At 34.7% G+C, this 21708-nt stretch overlaps 1 protein-coding gene across 8 annotated transcripts in view; it reads right to left on the reverse strand.

The window, feature by feature from the left end:
• The window catches only part of SLC4A7 (solute carrier family 4 member 7), a 113433-nt gene that overhangs the window by 35124 nt on the left and 56601 nt on the right, over window positions 1-21708 (reverse strand). For 6 of the 8 annotated variants that reach the window (XM_087430647.1, XM_087430646.1, XM_087430643.1 and 3 more), the window contains exons 6-11: window positions 19480-19668; window positions 11149-11264; window positions 9031-9188; window positions 7460-7547; window positions 5547-5693; window positions 1712-1818 (exon numbers count right to left, since the gene is read on the reverse strand). In XM_087430647.1, coding sequence (XP_087286773.1) covers window positions 1712-1818; window positions 5547-5693; window positions 7460-7547; window positions 9031-9188; window positions 11149-11264; window positions 19480-19668 — 805 coding nt within the window. Of the gene's footprint in view, window positions 1-1711; window positions 1819-5546; window positions 5694-7459; window positions 7548-9030; window positions 9189-11148; window positions 11265-16561; window positions 16931-19479; window positions 19669-21708 lie in introns of all 8 variants that reach the window. The other 2 variants (XM_087430650.1, XM_087430649.1) reach the window with 2 other exon arrangements.

Consider the following 21708-nt stretch of genomic DNA (forward strand, 5'->3'; position numbering starts at 1 on the left):
ATACCAGGAAGGCAATTATAATATAAATCATTAAGTCCCCAAATACTCTTTCACATAAATATATATATGCTGTGCTTAGAAACACTCAATAGTAAACTACATAATTTTAATTACTTTTAAAATTAGTACTTCAATCACATAAATATTACTGGTCCAAAAAAAAACCTAAAAACCCCTTCAGTGTATGCAATTTACTGTATATGTAGTCAAACTACTGTGCATATTAATAAAACTAAGAGGTTTTTATTTAGTAAATTTAAAATCTGTATTTGCACATCAAAGCCTTATCATTTCAAGGTTTTTTTAAATCAGACACTTGGATACATCTAACTTGAAAGCATTCCACTAAAATATAAGCTCTGTGAGGGACAGGGACTTTTCCTCGTTCACTGCCATTATCTCCAGTGTAACTCATAAAATATATAATCAATCAAATCCCTACTGTAGAAAATACACCAAAAAAATTAATCTTATGCTTTCAAATGTTGTTTCAAGCTTTACTACTCTGTCTTTAAAGTTAATATTGAAATAAATCCTAAACACACATTGACAAGTGAAAGTTATCCTATAAATAATCCTACGGTAAAGGGAATCAAGTTGCAATTAAAAAGATGCCAAAGATAATCTAGAAAATAAAACTACATCATCAAATCAATAATTATTATTTAACAGCTAATGTGAGGCTCTCAGGTCACCGTGAGATCAATGGGCGCCTGACTAGTTACTTCCCAGTGATTAACCCCATCTCAGTTTGAAGTCTGAAGAAGTAATAATAATAACAGCTAATATTAAACCAGCTCCTTTTGCATGGGGATGGAGTCTTACTCTTTATTACATTTACAGAGACTAATATAGTAGTCAATGAATTAACTGTTGAGTTTAAGCTTCTCTAACGTTTATATTCATGGTGCCAGTTGTTATTTATTTTTCTTCTATATAGTACTCTTTAGGCATGTCATCAATATCCCTAATAGTGTGTCTGTATAAGATAGCCTGGTTTTTAAACAAATATTTAAGATTCAAGAGCTTTTAGTTCCACAGAGACCACCAGTGGACAAAACAGGATCAACATCCACGTGCTCTTCTACAGTACGGAAATGCCCTAACATTTCTCTACTTTTACAAAATATTTTAAGACAATGTTTGCACCTGGAAATATTTATCTTCTTGATTCCAAAAATTAACTTCTTCAACCATTTTTCTAACTAGATTTCCAAAGATCATTACCATGGTTTAATTATGCTTATGTGTCTAATTTTACATTATCTCATGATATAATGCTCATTCAAGAGTTTTAAATCTATGCACACACACAAAAAACATTGGTTATAATTCCTCTCTGTTCCCATAATTCTCTAACTTCATATGGATATTTGTAATAGGACTCCACACTTTTTTCAAGAACCTTCTGTATAGGCAATGTAAGTTAACCTACTATGTAACTGCAATATTCTTAACATATGGTACATAATATTTTCATTTTAAATTAAAGCTTGGTATATAGAACCCAAGTATATACTTGTAAATTATTTTAAAACGTATATTAATTTTCCTTAATATCATATATCTATACAATAACGTACATTTTTTAAAATACTAGACAAGATTAGGTTCCAAATACTTGCAAAGAAAAAGACTCTTTATGCCTTTTTCATCAAATCAAACCCCAGTCCCAAAAAGATACCCACATTGTGTCAGTATTTGTACCCACCGTCCAGTCCTCTGTAGCTCAGGCCCAGCATGATGAGCAGCCTCTTTAGGAGTCTCACTAGAGCTGGGGGCAGATCCATTGGGAAATACAGGAATCTTTCTCTTTTCCTGCATTTCACAAAAAAACACATTTTCAGAATTCTGTTTTAAGAAAGCTGAGATGGCATCCTCAACGAGAGGGAACATGAGATCTCATTCTGATTATGTATCTAATCAGTGCTCCTAGAAACAACGCTTCCTAATGTAAACTTCCACTTTAAATAAACTGCACTTTAGAACAGAATCTAATATTTGTCTCCATTAATATTTTAAATTTATGATTGGCTTTTTCTATTCTATACCCTAATATCAAATATAGTAGAAAAGATATTCATACACACCATTCCAAATTACTACCCAACAATAGGAACATAAATATCCAATAAAGCATCTCTGCAACAAGAATTTTTTAAATATTGCTCATGTTACCTACTGAAAAATATACTTTACAGTAAGAAAAAAGTACATGCCATTTTTCTTTTACTAAAATACTTCCATTAAGATATAAGGAGCACAAGAGTTCACACATTTTCATAAAAATCAATTTCCCATTAAATTTTATGACAAATTCAAGAGTACTATTTTCATGAATAAGGACCTCCTCTCTCACTTGAAGAGAAAAGAGGGAGGTTTTAATTTGTTACCTCCAGAGGTCAGAGGTTGCGGGGCCTAAAAGAACGTGTGAGTGAGAGAGAGAGGAGACAGAAAGAGAAAGGGAGAGGGAGGGGAAAAGAGAGAAACACGGGATGGGGGGGCGTTCATCCCAGGAGGTCCTCTGAGTCAAAGGCTCTGGCCACAGTACAGACTTACACTACCTGGTTTATATGTTCGATATTTATAGAGTAGCAAGACTTACCAATAATCATAAGATCACTATTGTAAAATGTAAAAATTAAAACTAACTTATATCTTAGATCAAAGGGGAAAGAGAAAACAAAATTATAGAATTCCTAGAAAACAAACATAATGAAAAATACTACATATCACAATCTATGGGATATAGCAAAAGTATCACTTGAGAAAATTAAGCACTTATATTAAGAAAAAAATGAAAGAATAAAAATAAATGTATTAAGAATCTAAGTCAGGAAATGTGAAAACAAAAATCTTTCCTGAAGGAAAATGAAAGGAATGAAATAAAACAGCTAAAAGCAGAAATTGAGTTAGAAAACAAAATACATTTTTAAAAAAGAACTGAAATAAATTTTAAAAGCTGCTCTATTTTAAAACTATAATAAACCATTAGCTAATACACAAAAGATATGACAAGGGGGCAACTTCACACACTGAAGGAAATTTTATACATATATATATACACACAAAGAGAGAGAGAGAGAGAGAGAGACTACACTGTACAACCCTATACAAGTAAATTAAAAACCTTGATGAAACGGGTAATATACTAAGAAAACATAATTTCCCAAAATTGACACCAGAAAAGAGGAAAATAGGCAATTTTCTAGAAAAATATAATTTACCAAAACTGACCCCCCAAAAAATAGAAAGCTTACACAAACCAATTTCCACAGAAGAAATAAGCAAGTTGTTGAAGTCTACCATGCAACAAAAGATTCAAGCTCAGAAAATTTTACAAAGGAATTCTCTTCAACTTTTAAAACTAAATTATTCCAAGCCATTTAAAGTTTTAAGAACATAGAAAAAGGAAAACTTACACATTTGCTTTTATAAAATAGCATAACAATGATACCAAAACATGAAGACTGAACAAAAATCTACAGACCAATCTACTTACAAACAGAGATACAAACAACTTAAATAAAATAGTAGACACAGACCACCAGCACTTTAAAGCCCAAGCTCGGTTTATTCCAACAGTGTAGCAGTGTTTTCATATTAAAGAATCTATTGATATAATTTCCCATAATTGATAAATAAAATTTATATGATCATCTCCAGAGATGTTAGAAAGCCCTTTGACAAAATTCAACATAAACTTATAGTAAAAATTTCAATATAAAACAGAAATTAAGGTACTTTCTTAACAAGATAAAATGTGCATTTTGGCCCCAGTGTCAGTAACTTCAGGAGAAAAACACTGGAGACACTGACTACAGTTAGGAACAAATTAAGAAAAGCCCATTTAAAGTCAACTACTACTTACCACTATTAGAGATTTTAGTCAATACAATTACACAACAGAAAACATATGAGAGGTATGAGAATTAGAAGGGATAAAATTATTGCTTATTGCAGATGATATGACTGAAAAACTACTACATACAATAAAAGAATTAGGAAAGGTAGCAGGATTTAAAAGAAATATACAATACCAATAGCCTTCACATATATAAAAGCAACAAATGGACAATATAATGGAACAAAGACCTCATTTACAATGGAAAAAATAAAGATAAAACACTTAAGAATACACTCACCAAGAAGTGTGTAAAGCTTAGATAAGGAGAACTTTATAATATTCCTTAAGGACACAAAAACTGACTTGAAATAGGAAAATAACCGGGGAAAGATACACCATATTCTTGAATAGATTCAACATTATAAAGATGTCAATTTTCCCTCAGTTCATTTAAAATTTAACTGCCACCACAAATTTTTTAAATATCAGGTTTTATTTCTATAAATAGAAAGCTGGTTTTAAAGCTTACACAGGAAAATAAATATGCAAAGATAACCAACAAAATTCAGAAAAACAAGAGTAAGAGAGGGATCAAGAATGAATCTAGACTTACTGGATATTAAAATACACCAAAAAGCCTCACAAATTAAAGTGTGGAACTGGTCCATGAATAGACAGACCAATGGAAAAGAAATTTCAGAAACAGATTTGAATGCATATGGAAATTTAGTAAATGACAAAGGCAACATCACCAATAAATGGGAGTAATGCTTAACTTTTTAGTAAATTGGGACAATCAGGCAGTAATTTAGAAAAAAGACAAAGTTGGATGCACACTCCACATAATACACAATGATAAACTCCAAAGGATCAAAGAAGGATTTAAATGTTAAAACAAAAAAAGGTGGTAGAGGGCAATGAACAAAAAATATTCAGAAATATTCAACCTCACTAATTACAGAAATGCAAATTAAACCACATTAAAATACCTGACATAATAAGATAAAGATACCTATCAGACTGACAAATATCAAAAGTTTGACAACACATTGTGTTTATGAGGCTGTAGGGAAATAGGCACTCTCATTCGTCAATGTAGGAGTCCAAAAGAGTTGAACCCGGTAAAAGGAGATTCTGGTAATATCTACTAAAATTATAAATAAATCTCCATGTGAGCCAGCAATCCTATTTCTGGGAATCTATCCTACAGATAAACCTGCACAAGACTAATATGGCATACGAATCCTATGATATGGTTTGTAATACCAAAAGACTGAAAACCACCTGAGCCCAGAAACAGGATAAACTATGGTATATCCATAAATAGAATACAACAAAGCTGTGAGAAAAAGAATAAGGAATATTTCTATGATTTCTTATGATCAGATCTCCAGGGTATACTGTTATGAAAAAAGCAAGGTGCAGAACAGTACATATAGTATGTTAACTTTTGGTAAGACAGAGGAAGAAACAAGACTAAATGTTCACATTTCCTTGTACTCAAATAAAAAACTAATAACAAATAGTAACCCATAGAAGGTGGGTATAGGGGTAAGAAAGTAAAGGGGACAAGGTAGGGCTACAACTTCTCTGAGTGTACTCTTTATATAGTTTTGACTTTTGAAAATGTATAAACTCTTCAAAAAATCTTTAATTAAAAAAAGAAAGTAACTCAAAGAAGAGTTGTGTGGATTCTTACCTGAGAAGGAACACTTTTTGGTGGCTCTATGCGTATAGAAGGATCCCACTCTCCTGGAGGCAGGACAGTTACTTGATCTAAAAATTCATCAATTCCAGACAGGAGGTCATTTCTGTCTTTTGCTTTATAAGCCACATCATGAAAAATCTAAAGGAAAAAAACATACTGAGTAAAAGGATTTTAAAGTTGAAAGAAAATTCTACACATAGTAAATCCACTTTACATGTCATAAATAAGTCTACAATAAAGATAATTACCCAAACTCTTATCCCAGGCGGGTCTCCACCCTACCCTGGGTAACTAGTATAAAAAATAACCCACTACTTGTATTACTGGATGAATTAACAATAACAAACAACAAAAGAAAACAGTGATGTGTTAAGACAGAATAATTTTAAAAAAGAGAAAATTTTACATAGGAAATATTCCGTAATTCATTACAGAATAAAATAATACTGTAGTATGTCATTCCACTTCTATGATATTTTAATATCATTTACCCTAAAGGAATAATCGTGGATATGCAAAGAATTTTACTTAAATAATTAATTTATTTAACCACTTGTATTTACTGAGTGCCTACTATTTGCTAGGCACAATTCTAAGCACTGTGAATAGCGCAGTGGACACAGATTAGGAAAGGTCCCTCTACTCAAGAACTTAGAGGAAAACATAGTGAAACAAGTAATTACATAAACACATATTTCAGGTAATAATAAATGTGCTGATAAAAATAAAGCAGGGTAAAGGAAGGGAAGCTGATGAGGAAGAACAGGGTGGCCAAGGAAGGTCTCTTAGAGGAGGTAACACTGTAGGAGAAATCTGAATGAAATGAGGGATGATGCAAAGGGAGCGGTGGGGGTGGGGTGGAAGCGCACTCAGACAAAGAGAACAGCAACTGTAAATGTCCAGAGACAGAAATCAGCATAACCATCTGAGGAACAAAAGGAAAGCTAATGTGGCCAGAGCAAAATGGGGGAGGGGGGGTGAATAGTAGAGGGATTTAAGTTTCAAGAAGTATGCAGAAGCTAGATCAGGCAGACTCTATTAAGACAATGGTAAAGAGTTTAAATTTAAACATAAATATATAACAGGATGTCACTGACACATCTGGATCAAGGAAATCTGCATGTTATTCAAATCCACTGTTACTGATAGTATAGAAGAAAATACCATAAGAGAAAGACCCACAAAATCCACTTTAATCGCCAAAGAAAAGAAGGTAAAAGAGTCTAAGCCAGAGTGGCAATGGAGATGGAAAGGAGACGGCAGATTAAATGCAAAATATATTGAAGTAAAATCAATAGGACGTGGTGACTAACTGGTTGAGATTGGACAGAGAAAGGTGGTCAGGTTCAGATATGAAGGGTTTCAGATACCTTAGGGACACATGGCAGAGATGTCCAGCACCTGATTACAAAGCTCTCTCTGAAAGAGAGACAAATGTCCTGATTAATATAGGCCATGGTCAAAGATGAGGTCCACAAACAGAAGAGGGAAATCACAGAGAAAAAGGGGAAAAGGAGAAAAGACAAAGTCCTGAGGAAAACCAAAAGAAACGATATCCTGAAATCCAGAATGGAGAAAAGTTCAAAATTTCACGAAGGTAGTCAATAATTTCAAATGTGGGGGGAAAAAAAGACCAAAAAGTATCTCCCCTGAACCTGACAGAAAGATCTTGAGGACCTTACCAAAGGCAAATAGTTGAAGAATGAATATGAGATAAAATAGTACAGACAAGCAAGGGCAATTTTCTACGCTTCCCTATGAAAGAAAGGAGAAGGACAATTTAATATATATTATATGCTTCATAATCAGTGTCCACTTCAAAAGGATTTGAAATTCCACTTCAAAAGAATTTTATACATTATATGCTTCATTATCAGTGTCCATTTCAAAGGGTATTTAATTACCTCATCAGTCATGAGAGTGGCTATTGATCTTCCAATTTCATGGTACTGTGGTGCCTTGCCTGCTGGACCCAATAACAGAAACAAAAACCTAAAGAAACATTAAAATATGTAGATTTAAACATAAATGACAAACATACATAAATCTAGGCAATCATAAAGAAATCATTCAAATGTAAACACAGAAACAGCACTCAGACCTATTTTCCATCCCCCCTCACCAATCACTGAAAAAAAGATGGCAACTCCATTCAGACTAAAACAGACCACAAAACTACGAAAGGCACATTCACAATTAACTTTCTACCAAGTTACTACTGCCCGTCTTCCTCAGGGTAAAACAATAATTAAGGAATCGAGTGTTTTACATTAAAAGTTACCATCATCTATATCCTTCTGAATTTAAATAATTTTTTATTATCTGTACTGACAAAAAAAACTAAATTAGTAAATAAAGTGAACACCAATTGCATTTAAGTACTTATGTACAAACTTGGTTTGCCTAATAAAATACTTAAAGAGTATACACAAAAAACACACAATCCCTCATCCTACAGTCTGGATAAAGACTCTAATGTGCCAAATAAAGGACTAATCCCTTTGGAAAGAAAGAGAATTTTTATTTAGAACTCCAAATTTAACATCAAACCTCATATTATTTGATTTTTTGATTTATTAATAGTGACTAAATAAAAAGTATTTAACTTCCTACTTAGTAATATCCTTATTAACACTATAGTAAAATATTAATATTCACACAAACTGGAAGTATTCATCTTCTTGCTTTAGGAAAATTTAAATATGAATGTACGGAATTATTTTTCTCACTTATCTTAATACTGCACCATTAATGCAACTCAGTAAAGCATATTAAAAATAGGTACATAAATTTTAATCAAGCTGTAATTAATTCTTCATATTTACTATTATAAAACAAGAAAACATATTTTAAAAATTATTCTCATTTACAATTAAGCTTATATAGTCAATAGCTAACAAACTCATTACCCTTTATAACACAACTTGCTAATTATTCTTATAGATACTACCTCCATTGTAATTTCTTACTTATAATGTATATTGAACAGCAGATTTTGGTCAAGTCAGAACAAAGCATTCTGCGTTATTATATTTAACCAACCCTATGAAGTATTATCATCCTCATTTTACAAGCGAAGCTTAGACAAATAACTTAAGTCAGGCTTGACCTTCCCACAAAAAGCAGCAAAGCAAGGAGGCAATTCCATTCTCTCGGACTCTAGTGCCTGCACAGCGCATAACACGTCTAAAATGAGGAACTGGTTTTTAAACCAAAGCCCCTAAGATACCAAAACTTACTATAAAGTTATAAATGCCAAGTATTTTTTAAAAAGATGCTTTCTTTGTTTTCTTTTTTGTTCCACAAAGAAAAATGACTCTTTTATGCTCTAATAATAGTCAAAGCATTTGGTGCAATGACAATATTAACAATTAAAATGAGCTTTTATTATATAAAGCAACATGTTTCTTCAGTGGATAAAAACTTTTAAATTTTGGACATGCTGGGAGAATGCTAAATGGAACTAACTCTTTACCTCGTAGGAACAGGGACCTCAGTCAACCCGGAGAGGAGAACAGCAGGAGCCAGTCTCACAAATGCAATAATAGGTCTTTCTAAAAAGTCTACTTCTCCCACCAGAACATTGGATGCCTCGGCTCCCGAAGGAATTTTCCTCATGAAATTCATATCAACCTATTGACAAATAAACAATAATTAAAAATAAAGTTTGCATGGTATTTATAAGACTTTTTAGAAGGAAACAGGAAAGAAAAGATGCTTTTAAGACTACTATTTGCTAATCAAAACTGGTGATCTACTGAATGTATAATGCCAAAATTCTCACAAAGAACGAAATAGACAAATACAAAAAAAGCAAGCAAAACACCTCTATCCAACTGTTTTAACTGTCATAATCTTTACTATTTCAGAGATCTAAATTATCAAACATAGGAATTAGAGAAAATTTGCAATGAATATAGCACTATTCATTAAAAACTACTAAGGACAAAAATATAGTTCACAAACTAACAATGGTTCATGAAATTATACACAGTGCTAAAAAATATTCATTTCATGATTATCTATTGTTTAATCTTAGAAATGAATTAGTCCCTTTATATTTTATATATATTTTTATAAGTCCTTTTTATTTTAAAAAACTCTGAGCATTCCCCAGTATTTTCATTAAGTAGAAAAAAATTTCTATTTAAAACTAAAATAAATAGCCATTACTGGTATAGATATATGGTAGTGCCATATAATCAAATTTAGTTGTCTGTGTATAATTACAAAGAAAAGGTTACAAACATAGTATCAAGGTAGGGGAACTTCTTCATTTATATGCAGTTTCACACAAGTCACTAAACAACCACTTACAGGGCTATCTATTAAAAATAAAACCAGCACTTACAACGGGCCTCTTGAGTCCCACACCCAGTGTGCCACAACTACAGTGCCAGGAGGCAGACTCCTGCCCAACAGGAGACAAGGAGGTGTACACAAGGATAGGCCAAGTAAAAAAAAGTAAAACTGTGACAGAGGAACAAAAATAAACGGCGTGTGCCATGTCTAGAGGAGATCTATAACGTAAATTACATTAATTTATTCATTTAACAAGAAGTTGCAATTTCACTACTGAACACTTTTCACTCATCTGAAACAAAGGAGCACCAGTGAAAATATGATCAAGTTAGAATAGAAGAATTAAAAGTACAGCAGCCTTTCTGTACAGTCAATGTCCCGTATGCAAGGCTTCTTACAATTTTAGAGCATGAAGTTTAGCAAAGCTATAACGTAAATCATTTAAACTCCTTTTCTGCAAAATGTGATTTATAGACTTTGCATCATAAAATAAAAGGCTTAAGAAAAATGAATCTTACTTGAAATAATCACATTTAATTAAAAGTCTGACATTGGATGCAAAAATATTAATTAATGTATTCAGAGTATCCTATAGCAAATTAACACCATCAAAAAACTACAACGGCCACATTGAATCAATTATTCACAAGTAGTATGGATATAGTATGCTTTAAATTCAACTGTAATTTGAACTTGTAGTTTTTTGCCCTGTTCTTTTGAAATAAGTTTTTCTTTTCTATTTTGTAAATACTCATCTACCAAAATAAAAAATTATAGTGAGATAGGTGAGTTGTTTTTAAATCCATGCCTTTACCTACCCAGGGGGAAGCACGGATATGTTTCCCAAAGACATTCCGCCGAAAGTACTGACACCATAAGACAGTAATTCTGGGATCGAATTACAGCTGAGAAAAGGCTGAATCACTTCTACTGTAACATCACTCCCAGAATTAATCTTTCTAGTGGTGGCAGCTGCAGAACAAATGACTGTAATTCAAAAGTACTGAAGTTTCATATCTATGGGTAGGTATAGATGAAAATACCATATTATTCACATATTCTTTTGTCAGAATTTCTAAAACTAGTAAGATATAAAGCTTTTCCAGGGCTCTGAGACTGTTACCTTTCTCACAATTTCTGAGCTCAAATTAACAAATCACAAGCATCACATGCAGGTTTGTAAGCACCAGTCTATTAAAAAATTATTATAATCAATGTTAATAAAACCCCATCGCGAGGAATTTTCTCAGTAAGAATGATCAGAAAAATTTATAGTTAATGATAGAATTACCTTGCTGAAGTCAACAGTACTATTTTCTCTGCTTCCTCCACTTCCATTACCTTTAATTTCTGCACTTTTACTATTGTCCAAGTTTCCAGGTGCAGACTGTGGAGAAGCCAAAATACCTGTATTTAAGAACAAGCAAATTCCAAATTAGTTAGGAGAAAATTCACTTTGTAACCTGACTCTGCTCATACCCTGAAAGTGATAATTTATTAAAAGCAAATGTGCAAGGTAAAAAAAAAAAAAAGTGCCAAGTGTTAGTACCATACCAGCAAGACTAGAATAATATTTTAAGCCATAATGAAGCTATAAATTTTAACATTTAAAATAATATAATTGGAATTTACAAAAATGGTGCCTTTTGCAAAAAGAAAAAAGTGAGTATGTGAGGAACCACAGAAGGTGGAAGCCCTGAGTCTAATTACCACTACCAATACTTAGGGAATACACTTTCAATATATCTAACAGACATGTGAACTACAGAGCTTAATGATGCCTAACTACACTTAGCATGCTTACATCAACAACAATATAAATTTTCTGATAAACCCTAAATGTAACTAAGAAAATTTAAGAGCTACATCAACTAAATGTAGGTTAAATTTACCATATCTTCCACAATCATAAAAGTTTCCTCAAGAGTTTTCATTTCTCTTGGCTAGTATTTATGTGCTGCCTACTGTCATTATTCCTAAGAAATACAACTTCAAAATATAATAGCAATGTTTTTACAATATAAATACAAAGAGTAAGGGTTTTATAATCAAACAGATCTGTGTTGAAACAAGCACTCTCTGCAACTTTTTGTCACTATGCGACTTTTAACTCACTCAACCTCTAAGATTCAGACAAACCTATAAAATTAGCTCGTTTGGATTACAAATGAAAGATATATGTCCAAGCATTAGTACACTCATTTCAAGTGACATTCAACAGCAACATTTCACAACAGTAAAATAACCCTGTAGCATATGACCAATTGTTACCACCATGAATTTTGCAAAAAGTTCAAATCTCAAAAATTTTAAAAGTACATAACACTGATTTCTACAGTTAAATGTATCCCATTTTTTCATGAACAATTGAGAATCTTGAACGATTCTCTAGTTCAAGAACAGAAATTAATATTACCCAAAACATTGAGTATCAAAGGAGAAAAGGCACTAGACTGAATTACAACAGACTTTACTTTTAGTTTAACTCTGCCACTCATGACAATCTAGTTACCCACAGAAATTGATTAAACTGTTTGTGGTCAGATCCTATAAACTTAAAAGTTAATATTGGTAATTAGGTTCCAGAATTTTAAGCACATCAGATATATATAATGCATCTAAGGGAGTTTTCATCGTTATAGAATACCACATACTATAACTAACAACTGAAACTGTCATTTGGCTTCATCGCTTAAACTCAATGACGGAAGACCTTTGTGACATCCACCTCTCTGTTAAATACCTAAACTAGGCTGTCATTGCGACCCAAAAATCTCAGTATAAAAAGCACATGCAATCTATTTAGCCACATGCTCATTCTCTGAAAGTGTTAATTCTGAAACAAAAATTATTTCCTAAAACTCATTTTTCACCATTTTAGCTTAGCAGAGGAAAGTTATTAAGATTCCTCTTCTTTAATCTTTGTCCCTAAACTTCCAGAATAGAGTCCATTCCTTTATTAAAATACATGCCCAAATGGAAAAAAAAAAAAAGTTAACCAGTATTTTTCAGTAGCTTCTACCAACTCTCACACAAGAAAATGAGGAGTATCATTAAGGCCCTGGCAATAACTGCAACTGAGCATCAATACACATCATTGTAACTAGTAAATCTGTAGACGTATAATCAAAAGAATATGTATGTGCAGTTTCCCAGAATAGTCCCAGCCACTGGATTTTGGGGAGAAGAGTGGAATGAGGAGAAGGCTATAGGGGAAAGTAATGATATTGTAAGAATGGGATGAAGAAATGACATGGAACTAACACTGACAAAGCTAGAAGATATGACCTGAAGTCACTTGGCTAAACTGGTCATCTTGAACCTGTTAAAACTGGCATGCCAGGTACATGTTAGAGTTTTCCACCATTTTGTTCTCTACGAAGTCCTTCCCAATCTCACCTAAGTTAAAGCTGTTTTCTCAATCAGTAAAGGAAGTCTCCCTGCTCCTACAATAAAGTCCTAGTGCTTAGAATTAAATAAGTTCCCCAAAATTAACACTATCATTAGCACCGATAACTCAAAAGGACTATATTTCTTTGCTTTAAGAAAAAGGAAAAAACAAATGTGAGCATGTGTATATACAGAATCAATGCTGGGATTTAAAAACAATACCTACCGTGGTAAATCTATAATTTTGCCCTTACATTTTTTTCTCAAAATAGCAAATCTAACTGGAGAAAGATAAAATCAACGATATCAGAGTTTCGTTGAAAGTTTGAAAGTTGAAGTGCACCAACTAATTGCCCCAGGAACTCAAGGGTGGGTTTGGAAGCATTTAATTGTTTTTCCAAATTGGTTTTTTTTTCCTTTTGTTATGTTAAGGAGATGTAATCACCAACCACCCTGAACCAGACCAAGCCTCACCACAAGAGCTACACCTTTGCCTTCAATGCTAAGATGTCTCCAGGAGGAGCTTACGCCTTATTACTGTAACCTGCAGTGTACGTGGAAGCATGATTTCCAACTAAGCCTGCACATGCGAATACCCACTTCTCCCTTTTGAATATTCATTCCCCATCCGAAATAAAGGTCCCTACTTTCCTTTGTTTGGGGAGAGCCATCACTTTGGAAATGATTCCGCATGGTCTCCTATTTGTTGCAAATATACTTTACTTTGTGAGACAACTACTTCTGGAGGAGAATCTGATTTAACTCGCCAGGAGGCAAATCCACTTTGGTTTCGGTAACAGATGTAGTTGCATCAGTGGTTCTCATCCTGGGAAGATTTTGTCCCCCAAGAGACACTGGCAATGTCTAGAGACATTTTTGATTGTCACACTGGGGAGTGCTACTGGAAGCTAGTGGATAGAGACCAGGGATGCTGCTAAACATCCCACAACGCACAGCATAGCCACCTACAACAAAGAAGTGTCCTGCCCAAAATGTCAATGGTGCCAAGGCTGAGAAACACCGAGTTAGAATACAGTTACAAACACTAAAAATGAGTTTACCTCTTTTACATACAATTTTTCTCCAAAAATAACTAATGGGAAACACCACTTCCTTTTTTACTCTGGGTATGGATAAATCATGACCCCATGACACAAAAATTTATGACATTAGTCTCTCAAAAATGATGCTGAGGTTATCTTCCTCCTCTAACATAACAACAGACTTAAGGAAACTCAACTAGAGTTTCTAGGTGCTTTAAGCACCAAAGGTAATTAAACAGGGAATAATATATAGCTGTCTCTATTATTTTAATTACATACCTTCTATAGATGCCTTCTTAAACAGTAATTATGAGCTTTTTCTTGTCTTTAGAAATTCTTCTCTTCCCTCCATTCTAATTTCTTCTCTTCAGTAAGGCTGATAAATCTCATGGCATACTTACAGCAGAGGGGGGGAAAAACTTAATTGTGTTCCTCAATTCTCAGCTAATTTCTCCTTTTATCCCCTTATCAACATGGCCTAACAAGCCACTGTGAACCGATATGCCCCTTCCTTCCTCTATTTAGTCCCTTATTATTAATAATATAGAAGCTGGTAAAACAAGAAATGTTCAGTGTTACTCACAAATATAGGTAAAAACAAATGTAGGTAAGTAACTTTAAAATCATTTTTGAGGAAAAATAGTAAATCTTGCTGGTTCTTTTCAATTAAAATGAATGCTGAGTATTTCTAGGCATTTATTTTCTCCTTTTTGTTCAGTTACCTCATTATTATACTATATCTTATTCATGAAGTAATAAAATTTACAATGAAATACTATCCTATGGATTATCTTAGGTACATCTGAGTGCAATTCCTTGCTCTGGTCATTTATGATCTTAACATCTCTAAGTCTGAGTTGTCTTCATTTGTAAAATAGGGATAACACGAACCTCATCAAAGTGTTAGAAGAATTAGAAATATGATATTTGAAAAGCACATATCACTGTGTGTGGAACAAACTATAAAACAATGGTAGCTGTAACTCTGATCATAATTAATGTTACAATGATTTAGACACAAAACTTCCATTTTTTACTTCTAAAAGTATATCCTTTTTTGGCAACTACAATGAGCTTCCATTAAAAGTATTTGGTAAGTTTGGATAAAGCCAATAAAGAGAGGGAGCGGTCTGTCATATAGCAGTAGGAGCACAAGGATTTTCAGTCAGAGGACTTAGGCTGTCACTTACTAGTTGTATGATCTAGGGGAAGTTATCTAACTTTTCTGAGTTTCTGAAAATGGGTGTATCCAGCTAACTTACACAAATTTTTATACACATTAAATACTCTAATTTAATAACTGTAAGCTACCACTGAAGTGTTAGATACTATCAGTATTATGGAGAAATGTGATAATACTTAATGTGATTAAAACCACTAGTTAGCATTCGTATATGTCACATTGATGTTCAGCTGTCAGTAAAAAGCAGCACTAAAGACTACTTCTTTATATGGATTGGGTGGAAAGATATATATATATATAAATGTACATATAATTAATACATAAGAAGAGCCAAAATTATCATACTACATAACCCTTAAATGAGTTACAAATCTTTTAACCACTAAGAAATAATTTTTCTAATTCACATACAAAAATATATCCTAGCCATAACTATAGGAACTTTGGTTCTGAAAATTTCAAGGTGAATTTGGATTACAGATAGATATGGCACTAAATAAAGGACAATTAAAGTCTATTCCAAATATAACACGAGTCTTAAAATAAGGATGATTCCAGGCAGTCATTAGAGAACATCAATCTTCTCAGAGACAAAATGAGAAGAAGAACATTCAACCCTATTTTTGTCAGGAAGGTTAAAACATACTGCATTCTTTGGACACACCAAATGATAGACAAAAGGCACATCATCTCAATTTATGTACAGTATGTGTTCATTCACCCTATGAATGAAATGCACAAGAAGAAAAGCCACCGTTTTTAAAAAATCATGGCAAATTAGAGATTACTTATAAAAATTTCCACGTTTTTCTGAACCATTCAAATGCTTATCCTGTAAAATCTCGATGAAAAATTTTGAAAGGGCTTAAATTATGTGTAGTCTTCTTTGTAGTCTTTACAACTTAAAATTTTTAATAATTCTATTCTCTTCTACAATATACTACAAAGAAAAAAAAAAACATGCAGAAGTCAAAATAAATTATAAGCATTATCTACATTTGCTGCTAAAGCTATGTGCTGAAAGGCATTCCAAGTGCAAGTGATCCAGAGGCAGAAAGCACCACACATGGAGGATTTTGGATAGTTGCCTGGAGTTATGTCAACATTTTCCTCATTCTTCTGCTCCTGGCCTTTCAGTGCTTCTAAGTCTTCCTCAGGCGGATGAATTACTACTGTGGGAATATCATCACTGGCAGGTGAAACCAGTAGTTCTGGGGCCTGAAGCTGACTCTGTTGGGAACTTCTGGAGGTCAGGCGACTGATGCTAGGGCTGGAAGGAGGACTGTTTTGAGGGGTGGGTACTGGGGTTGTACACCTCGAGCCTGCAGGGGTTCCAGCTCTTGAAGAAGGAAGAAGATGACTGAGAAGAAGAGATAAAGGCGATTCTCCTCTCAATGAAAGGTTTGAGGCAGAGAGACCTGTTCGCAAAGAGTGGCGGGAGGCTGAAAGGCCTTCCCCTGAGATAAAACAAATAAATGAAAAATGATGAAGTTCACTGCAGAAGGCAAATAGAGACACAAAAAATCAATTTACACTGTAAATCGCAAGCATTAAAGGCCCAAAATTTCAAATTCATGCTGTCAGGGTTAGCATAGCAATCAGATTTTTAAATGTTAGAAAGTCATTGAAAAGTTGCTTAAATTGTAATTAGTTCCCCGAAGGTGTATCCAAAAAACAAAACACAATGTTAACAACAGATGGTAGGGGACAATATTCTGTTAGTAATTAGAATGCCCAATAGTGTGGCTTTTAAAAAAAATAACAATACCAATGCAAAGTTGCTGTTTAAATAAATGAAAAACAATACAAAAATAATCTAAGAAATAGAACCCAAAATAAAACTTAGCAGTATCGATAGCTTATTTCTTAGTACATATTTCCTACACTGTACCAAACCACTATAGATAATTCTCTCTCACAATAAATGTCCACATTAACATGATCTAATAATTCCTAACTTAAAATTGGTATCAAATCTCTATAACATTAAGTCAACAGGGCATTCTCACTTACTGGCAGTGCTCTCAAGTCAAATTTAAAAACATAAGACAAGCTATAGAAGTTTTTTTTAAAAAGAGAAACATAATGTCAATTTTAAAGGATACATATTCTTGAGCTCGCTAAAGATATTAACAAATATTCTAAAATGAGCTTCCATTTCTAATACAGCAGATAAATTTAAATAAATACATACAATCCTTAATTTAACTAGATAAGAATAAAGCATTTCTCATCGACAACAGCAATAACAAAAGAAGTCTAGAATATTTCAAAAGGTCATTTATACTTCAAACATCTGGTGATTCTATCAAGTGTAGCTTAACAGAATAACATTGTTTTTTAGGAAAAATATGAGAAATATAACAATCAATCCTATATGATCTAAGTAATCAAAGCTACATGCTCAAGAGATCCTAGAAATATTAAAAATAAAGATTGACCTTTAATCTGTAAACAACAATCATTTAGTTAAAAAATAAGCTACATGCAGAAAAAGTGTTAAATTACTATAATACAACAGTATTTAACAACTGTTAAAATACTATAATAATATGCTAAAATGGCATTCAAAAGAAAATAGCCATTGTTTTATGATTAAAAGGAACCAAATGATAATTGGAGAATAATCAGGAACCATTCCAAGTGAGGAATAAAGATTCAATAGGGTCTCTCTGGATAAATGAACCCATTTCACTAAAGGAGAGAATATACATGACAGATGAAAAGAGAAGTAAAATGTGACATAGATGGCTTGCTTTTAAATTGAACTTAGGTCCATAAGAGATTTCTTTTATTCTTAAGAATATTTGTGTATTCTTCAAACACACAAAGGCATAATTTTAAACAAAAAGGCATAAATTTTAAAGATTAAAAAGAGTTTTAACGGTCAAATGCTCAGAAGAAATGGACTTAAGTATCTTACATTGAGCTGCAAAAGACAAGTAGAGTCAATTTTAGATATATTAAACCCTATCACCTATGGCTGTTTGCTTGTAGAACACTTAAAAGCCACACTATCATTTCAGGGACAGAAAAGATGAACAGAAGGACATTGTGACCCATTCTCCACCTTTCTTCACTGTAATCCTCACAAACCTTGGGTAATGGTAACAGCTAGAGGTAATAATGACCCTCATAAGCAACTCCAGCCTTTTGCACCTCCGTTTTCCAGAGGCACTATCATCAGAGCTCTCTGCGAGCCAAAAGAGAACCCCAGTGATGCATTCCGCTGCTTTAGAAAGACGAAAAGCAACACCTCCAAGTGTGCCAGGCTTAAGACAGTGACAGAGGTAAATGGCTACAAAACACCGTCTCCCCATGCCCCACATAACCCACCGCTAGACCATGAATGAGAGTGGAGAGCTGGAATATGTGGGTCACTCTCAATGGCTTGGAAGACATCAGCTAGGTCATCCCTAGCATAAGACAGGAACAATCATAAAAACCTTTCACAAATTGTATAAATAAAGGGCACTGTAATCAGCAAACCAACCCAAAAACACTTGCTTATGCCCAACAAATAAAGTGTATTCAAGACAAAAAAAATCACTAGGGAAAAAATCTAACATAAATAATAAAGGTTCAAACCCAAGATTTAGAATTTTAAACAGACTAAATCTACAGATCATAATTTATGCCTCTTAAATCAATTATACAAAAATTCTTAAACAGAAACAAAAAAGCAGGAAGGAGAAGTAATTCAGAGTTAGGTATAGTGATAGCGTATAAATATTACCAACAGTTAAATATGCCATTTCAACAGAGTGAATGCTTAATTTTTTCATCTAAATGATTTCTACAGACAATTCTGTCATGTTGTAAAGACATTTTAGAAATATTTTTAAATGCACAAATAACACTATTATTTTTAAAAAAAAGATGATAAAATGACCTATGTGATTATCTGGAAAAAATATCTTTCTTTCCCCAAATGCTAACTGTAACATACTGGAATGCTGTTAGAGTAGAAGTGTTAGCAAAAATTGGATGCCATAACTTATCTCACCATTCCTTTCAAGCAAGTGAGGGTCAGAATGTTTCTTGCCTATATCTGCAAAAGATCGAACAAGGGGAATCCGACTGGTGAATCTTTTCTCATTCTGATGATGATGTCTCTTCAGAAGAGCTTCTCTGACATTCTCTCTTATGGACTCATCCAACTGGCCAGAGGCTATCATGTTGTCCAATACCATATCTATTCAAAGGAAAAAAAAAAATCAGACATTTTTACTAAATAAACTAACACTTGGATAACTATAACATAGAATAAACTCTAACTGAAATCTTTCTAAAAAAATAAGATCCTTAAATAGCTCTAGAAAGTATTATTCTCTTCTAAAATTGAATAATGTATGCATAAAGATAAATATGAACATTATCCAACAAAAATGAACAAATTACATAAAGATCCTTATTTTAATATACATTATTATTTATAAAGAGGCTACCATTATACACTGATAGCCTTCCTGTACTTGAAAGTGCTTTCCTGATATGGATGCAATAATTTCTATTTGGAGGCGGAGTTAAGATGGCGGCGTAGGCAGACTCTGAACTCACCTCCTCCCGTGGACACAGCCAATTTACAACTACTCGTGGAAAAATTACCCCGAGACAGAACTGAAAACTGGATAACAGGAACTCCTGCAACAACGGACAATCCTAACTGAGGTAGAAGAGGCAGAGACTCCCCTCTGGAGAGGAAAAACGCCGCCTTCACAAGCCGCCAGCTTCACGGCCACCGGGAGCAGCTCACAGGTACACAGCCTCCCTGGAGGCGCAGGGCCCTGAGCCGGGGAGCGCCCCCGCAGTGGGCATTTTGTGGACCCAGGACAATCGACACCAGCGGCATAATATCTGACTGTGCCTGCTACTAAAACATTGGGGAGTACCCCCAGAAAACCCAGTTCACAAAGAAACTAAAACTGGCTCTTAAAGGGCCCAACGCAAACTCACCCATTTCAGAAAGCATCCTAAAATCACCAGAAAGAAAGGTGCACAGTGCTGTGGTGAAAAGAAACTGACCTAATAGGCCCTGAGTGCATCTCGGTGAGGGGTGAGACGTCTCTAGGGACTGGGACATTGGCGGCGGCCATTGTTGTGGCCTAGTGTGGGCGTGCTGACACAGACACCATTGGAGTTCTCCCTGAGGCCTGCTAGCCCAGGGTCTGCCCCACCCGCTAGGGCACCGATTTAATCCAGCTCAGTCAGGGCAGGCAGCCCACCCTAGAGACTGGCCACACCCAACAACAAGCCCTCAGGCAACTTGTGGGCCTGCATAGATTGGTGACTGGATTCTCTGCAGCCTGGCAACTGAGCCGACTTGAGCGGGGCACGGTGTGCACAAGGAGCGGGTGGAGAGTGGGGGCGGTGGCAGAGTGTGTGGGGCTCCCGCCGTGGAGAGACTGGGTCCGCTTGGGGAGGTCGGGGCGCTCACACGGGGCAGGACTATGTTGACTGTGTGTGTGGACCTGTGGGCGGCAGGGCTTGTCAGCTGCAGAAGACTTGTGCTTCTCAAAGACCCACATAGGAGGTTTGCCCCATGTTCCAAAGCCTGAAACGACTGGGTGCTCCTGTGCCTGAGGCCAGCCCCACCCAGCTGCAATCCTCAGAGAGCTGACAAGAGACCTAATAGGCTAGAGGCTTACTGCAATTGTAAGGCCCTGAGCCTAACAACCTGCCACGCTGGGGGCCTACTCAGTTAAAAGAAATACTGCAACACAAATGTGGTATTAGAACTTGCAGCCAACTGTGCTGGGGCTCCCCACACCTGATAAAGAGACTGAAGGGCCCACAACAACTACAAGCAGCTGAGCATTACAACAGCTGGCCAGGAGCATAACTCAGCCTCCCTGGGCGCCTACAGGGAGAGCAAACAGGCCACAACAGAAGGACACACGTAGCCCACATAGGGGTCACCCCTGGAACATTGAGAACTGAGGGAAGCACACTGGAAGCCTCCTAAGGCATCACTTACACAAGGTCACCTATCCAAGAGCAGGAGACGTAGCTGACCTACCTAATACGTAGACACAAGCACAGGGCCAGAGGCAAAATGAGGAGGCAAAAAAATACATTCCAAGTAAGGGAACAGGACAAAACCCCAGAAAAGGAACTAAGTGAAACAGAAATGAGCAACCTACCCGACAGAGAGTTCAAACTAAGAGTGTTAAGGATGCTCACTGATATGGGGAGAAGAATAGATGAACAAGTGAGAATGTCAACAAAGAAATGG

The sequence above is a fragment of the Ceratotherium simum genome, chromosome 5, assembly GCF_057802395.1.
Source record: "Ceratotherium simum simum isolate JZ-2026a chromosome 5, ASM5780239v1, whole genome shotgun sequence".
Classification (NCBI taxonomy): domain Eukaryota; kingdom Metazoa; phylum Chordata; class Mammalia; order Perissodactyla; family Rhinocerotidae; genus Ceratotherium; species Ceratotherium simum.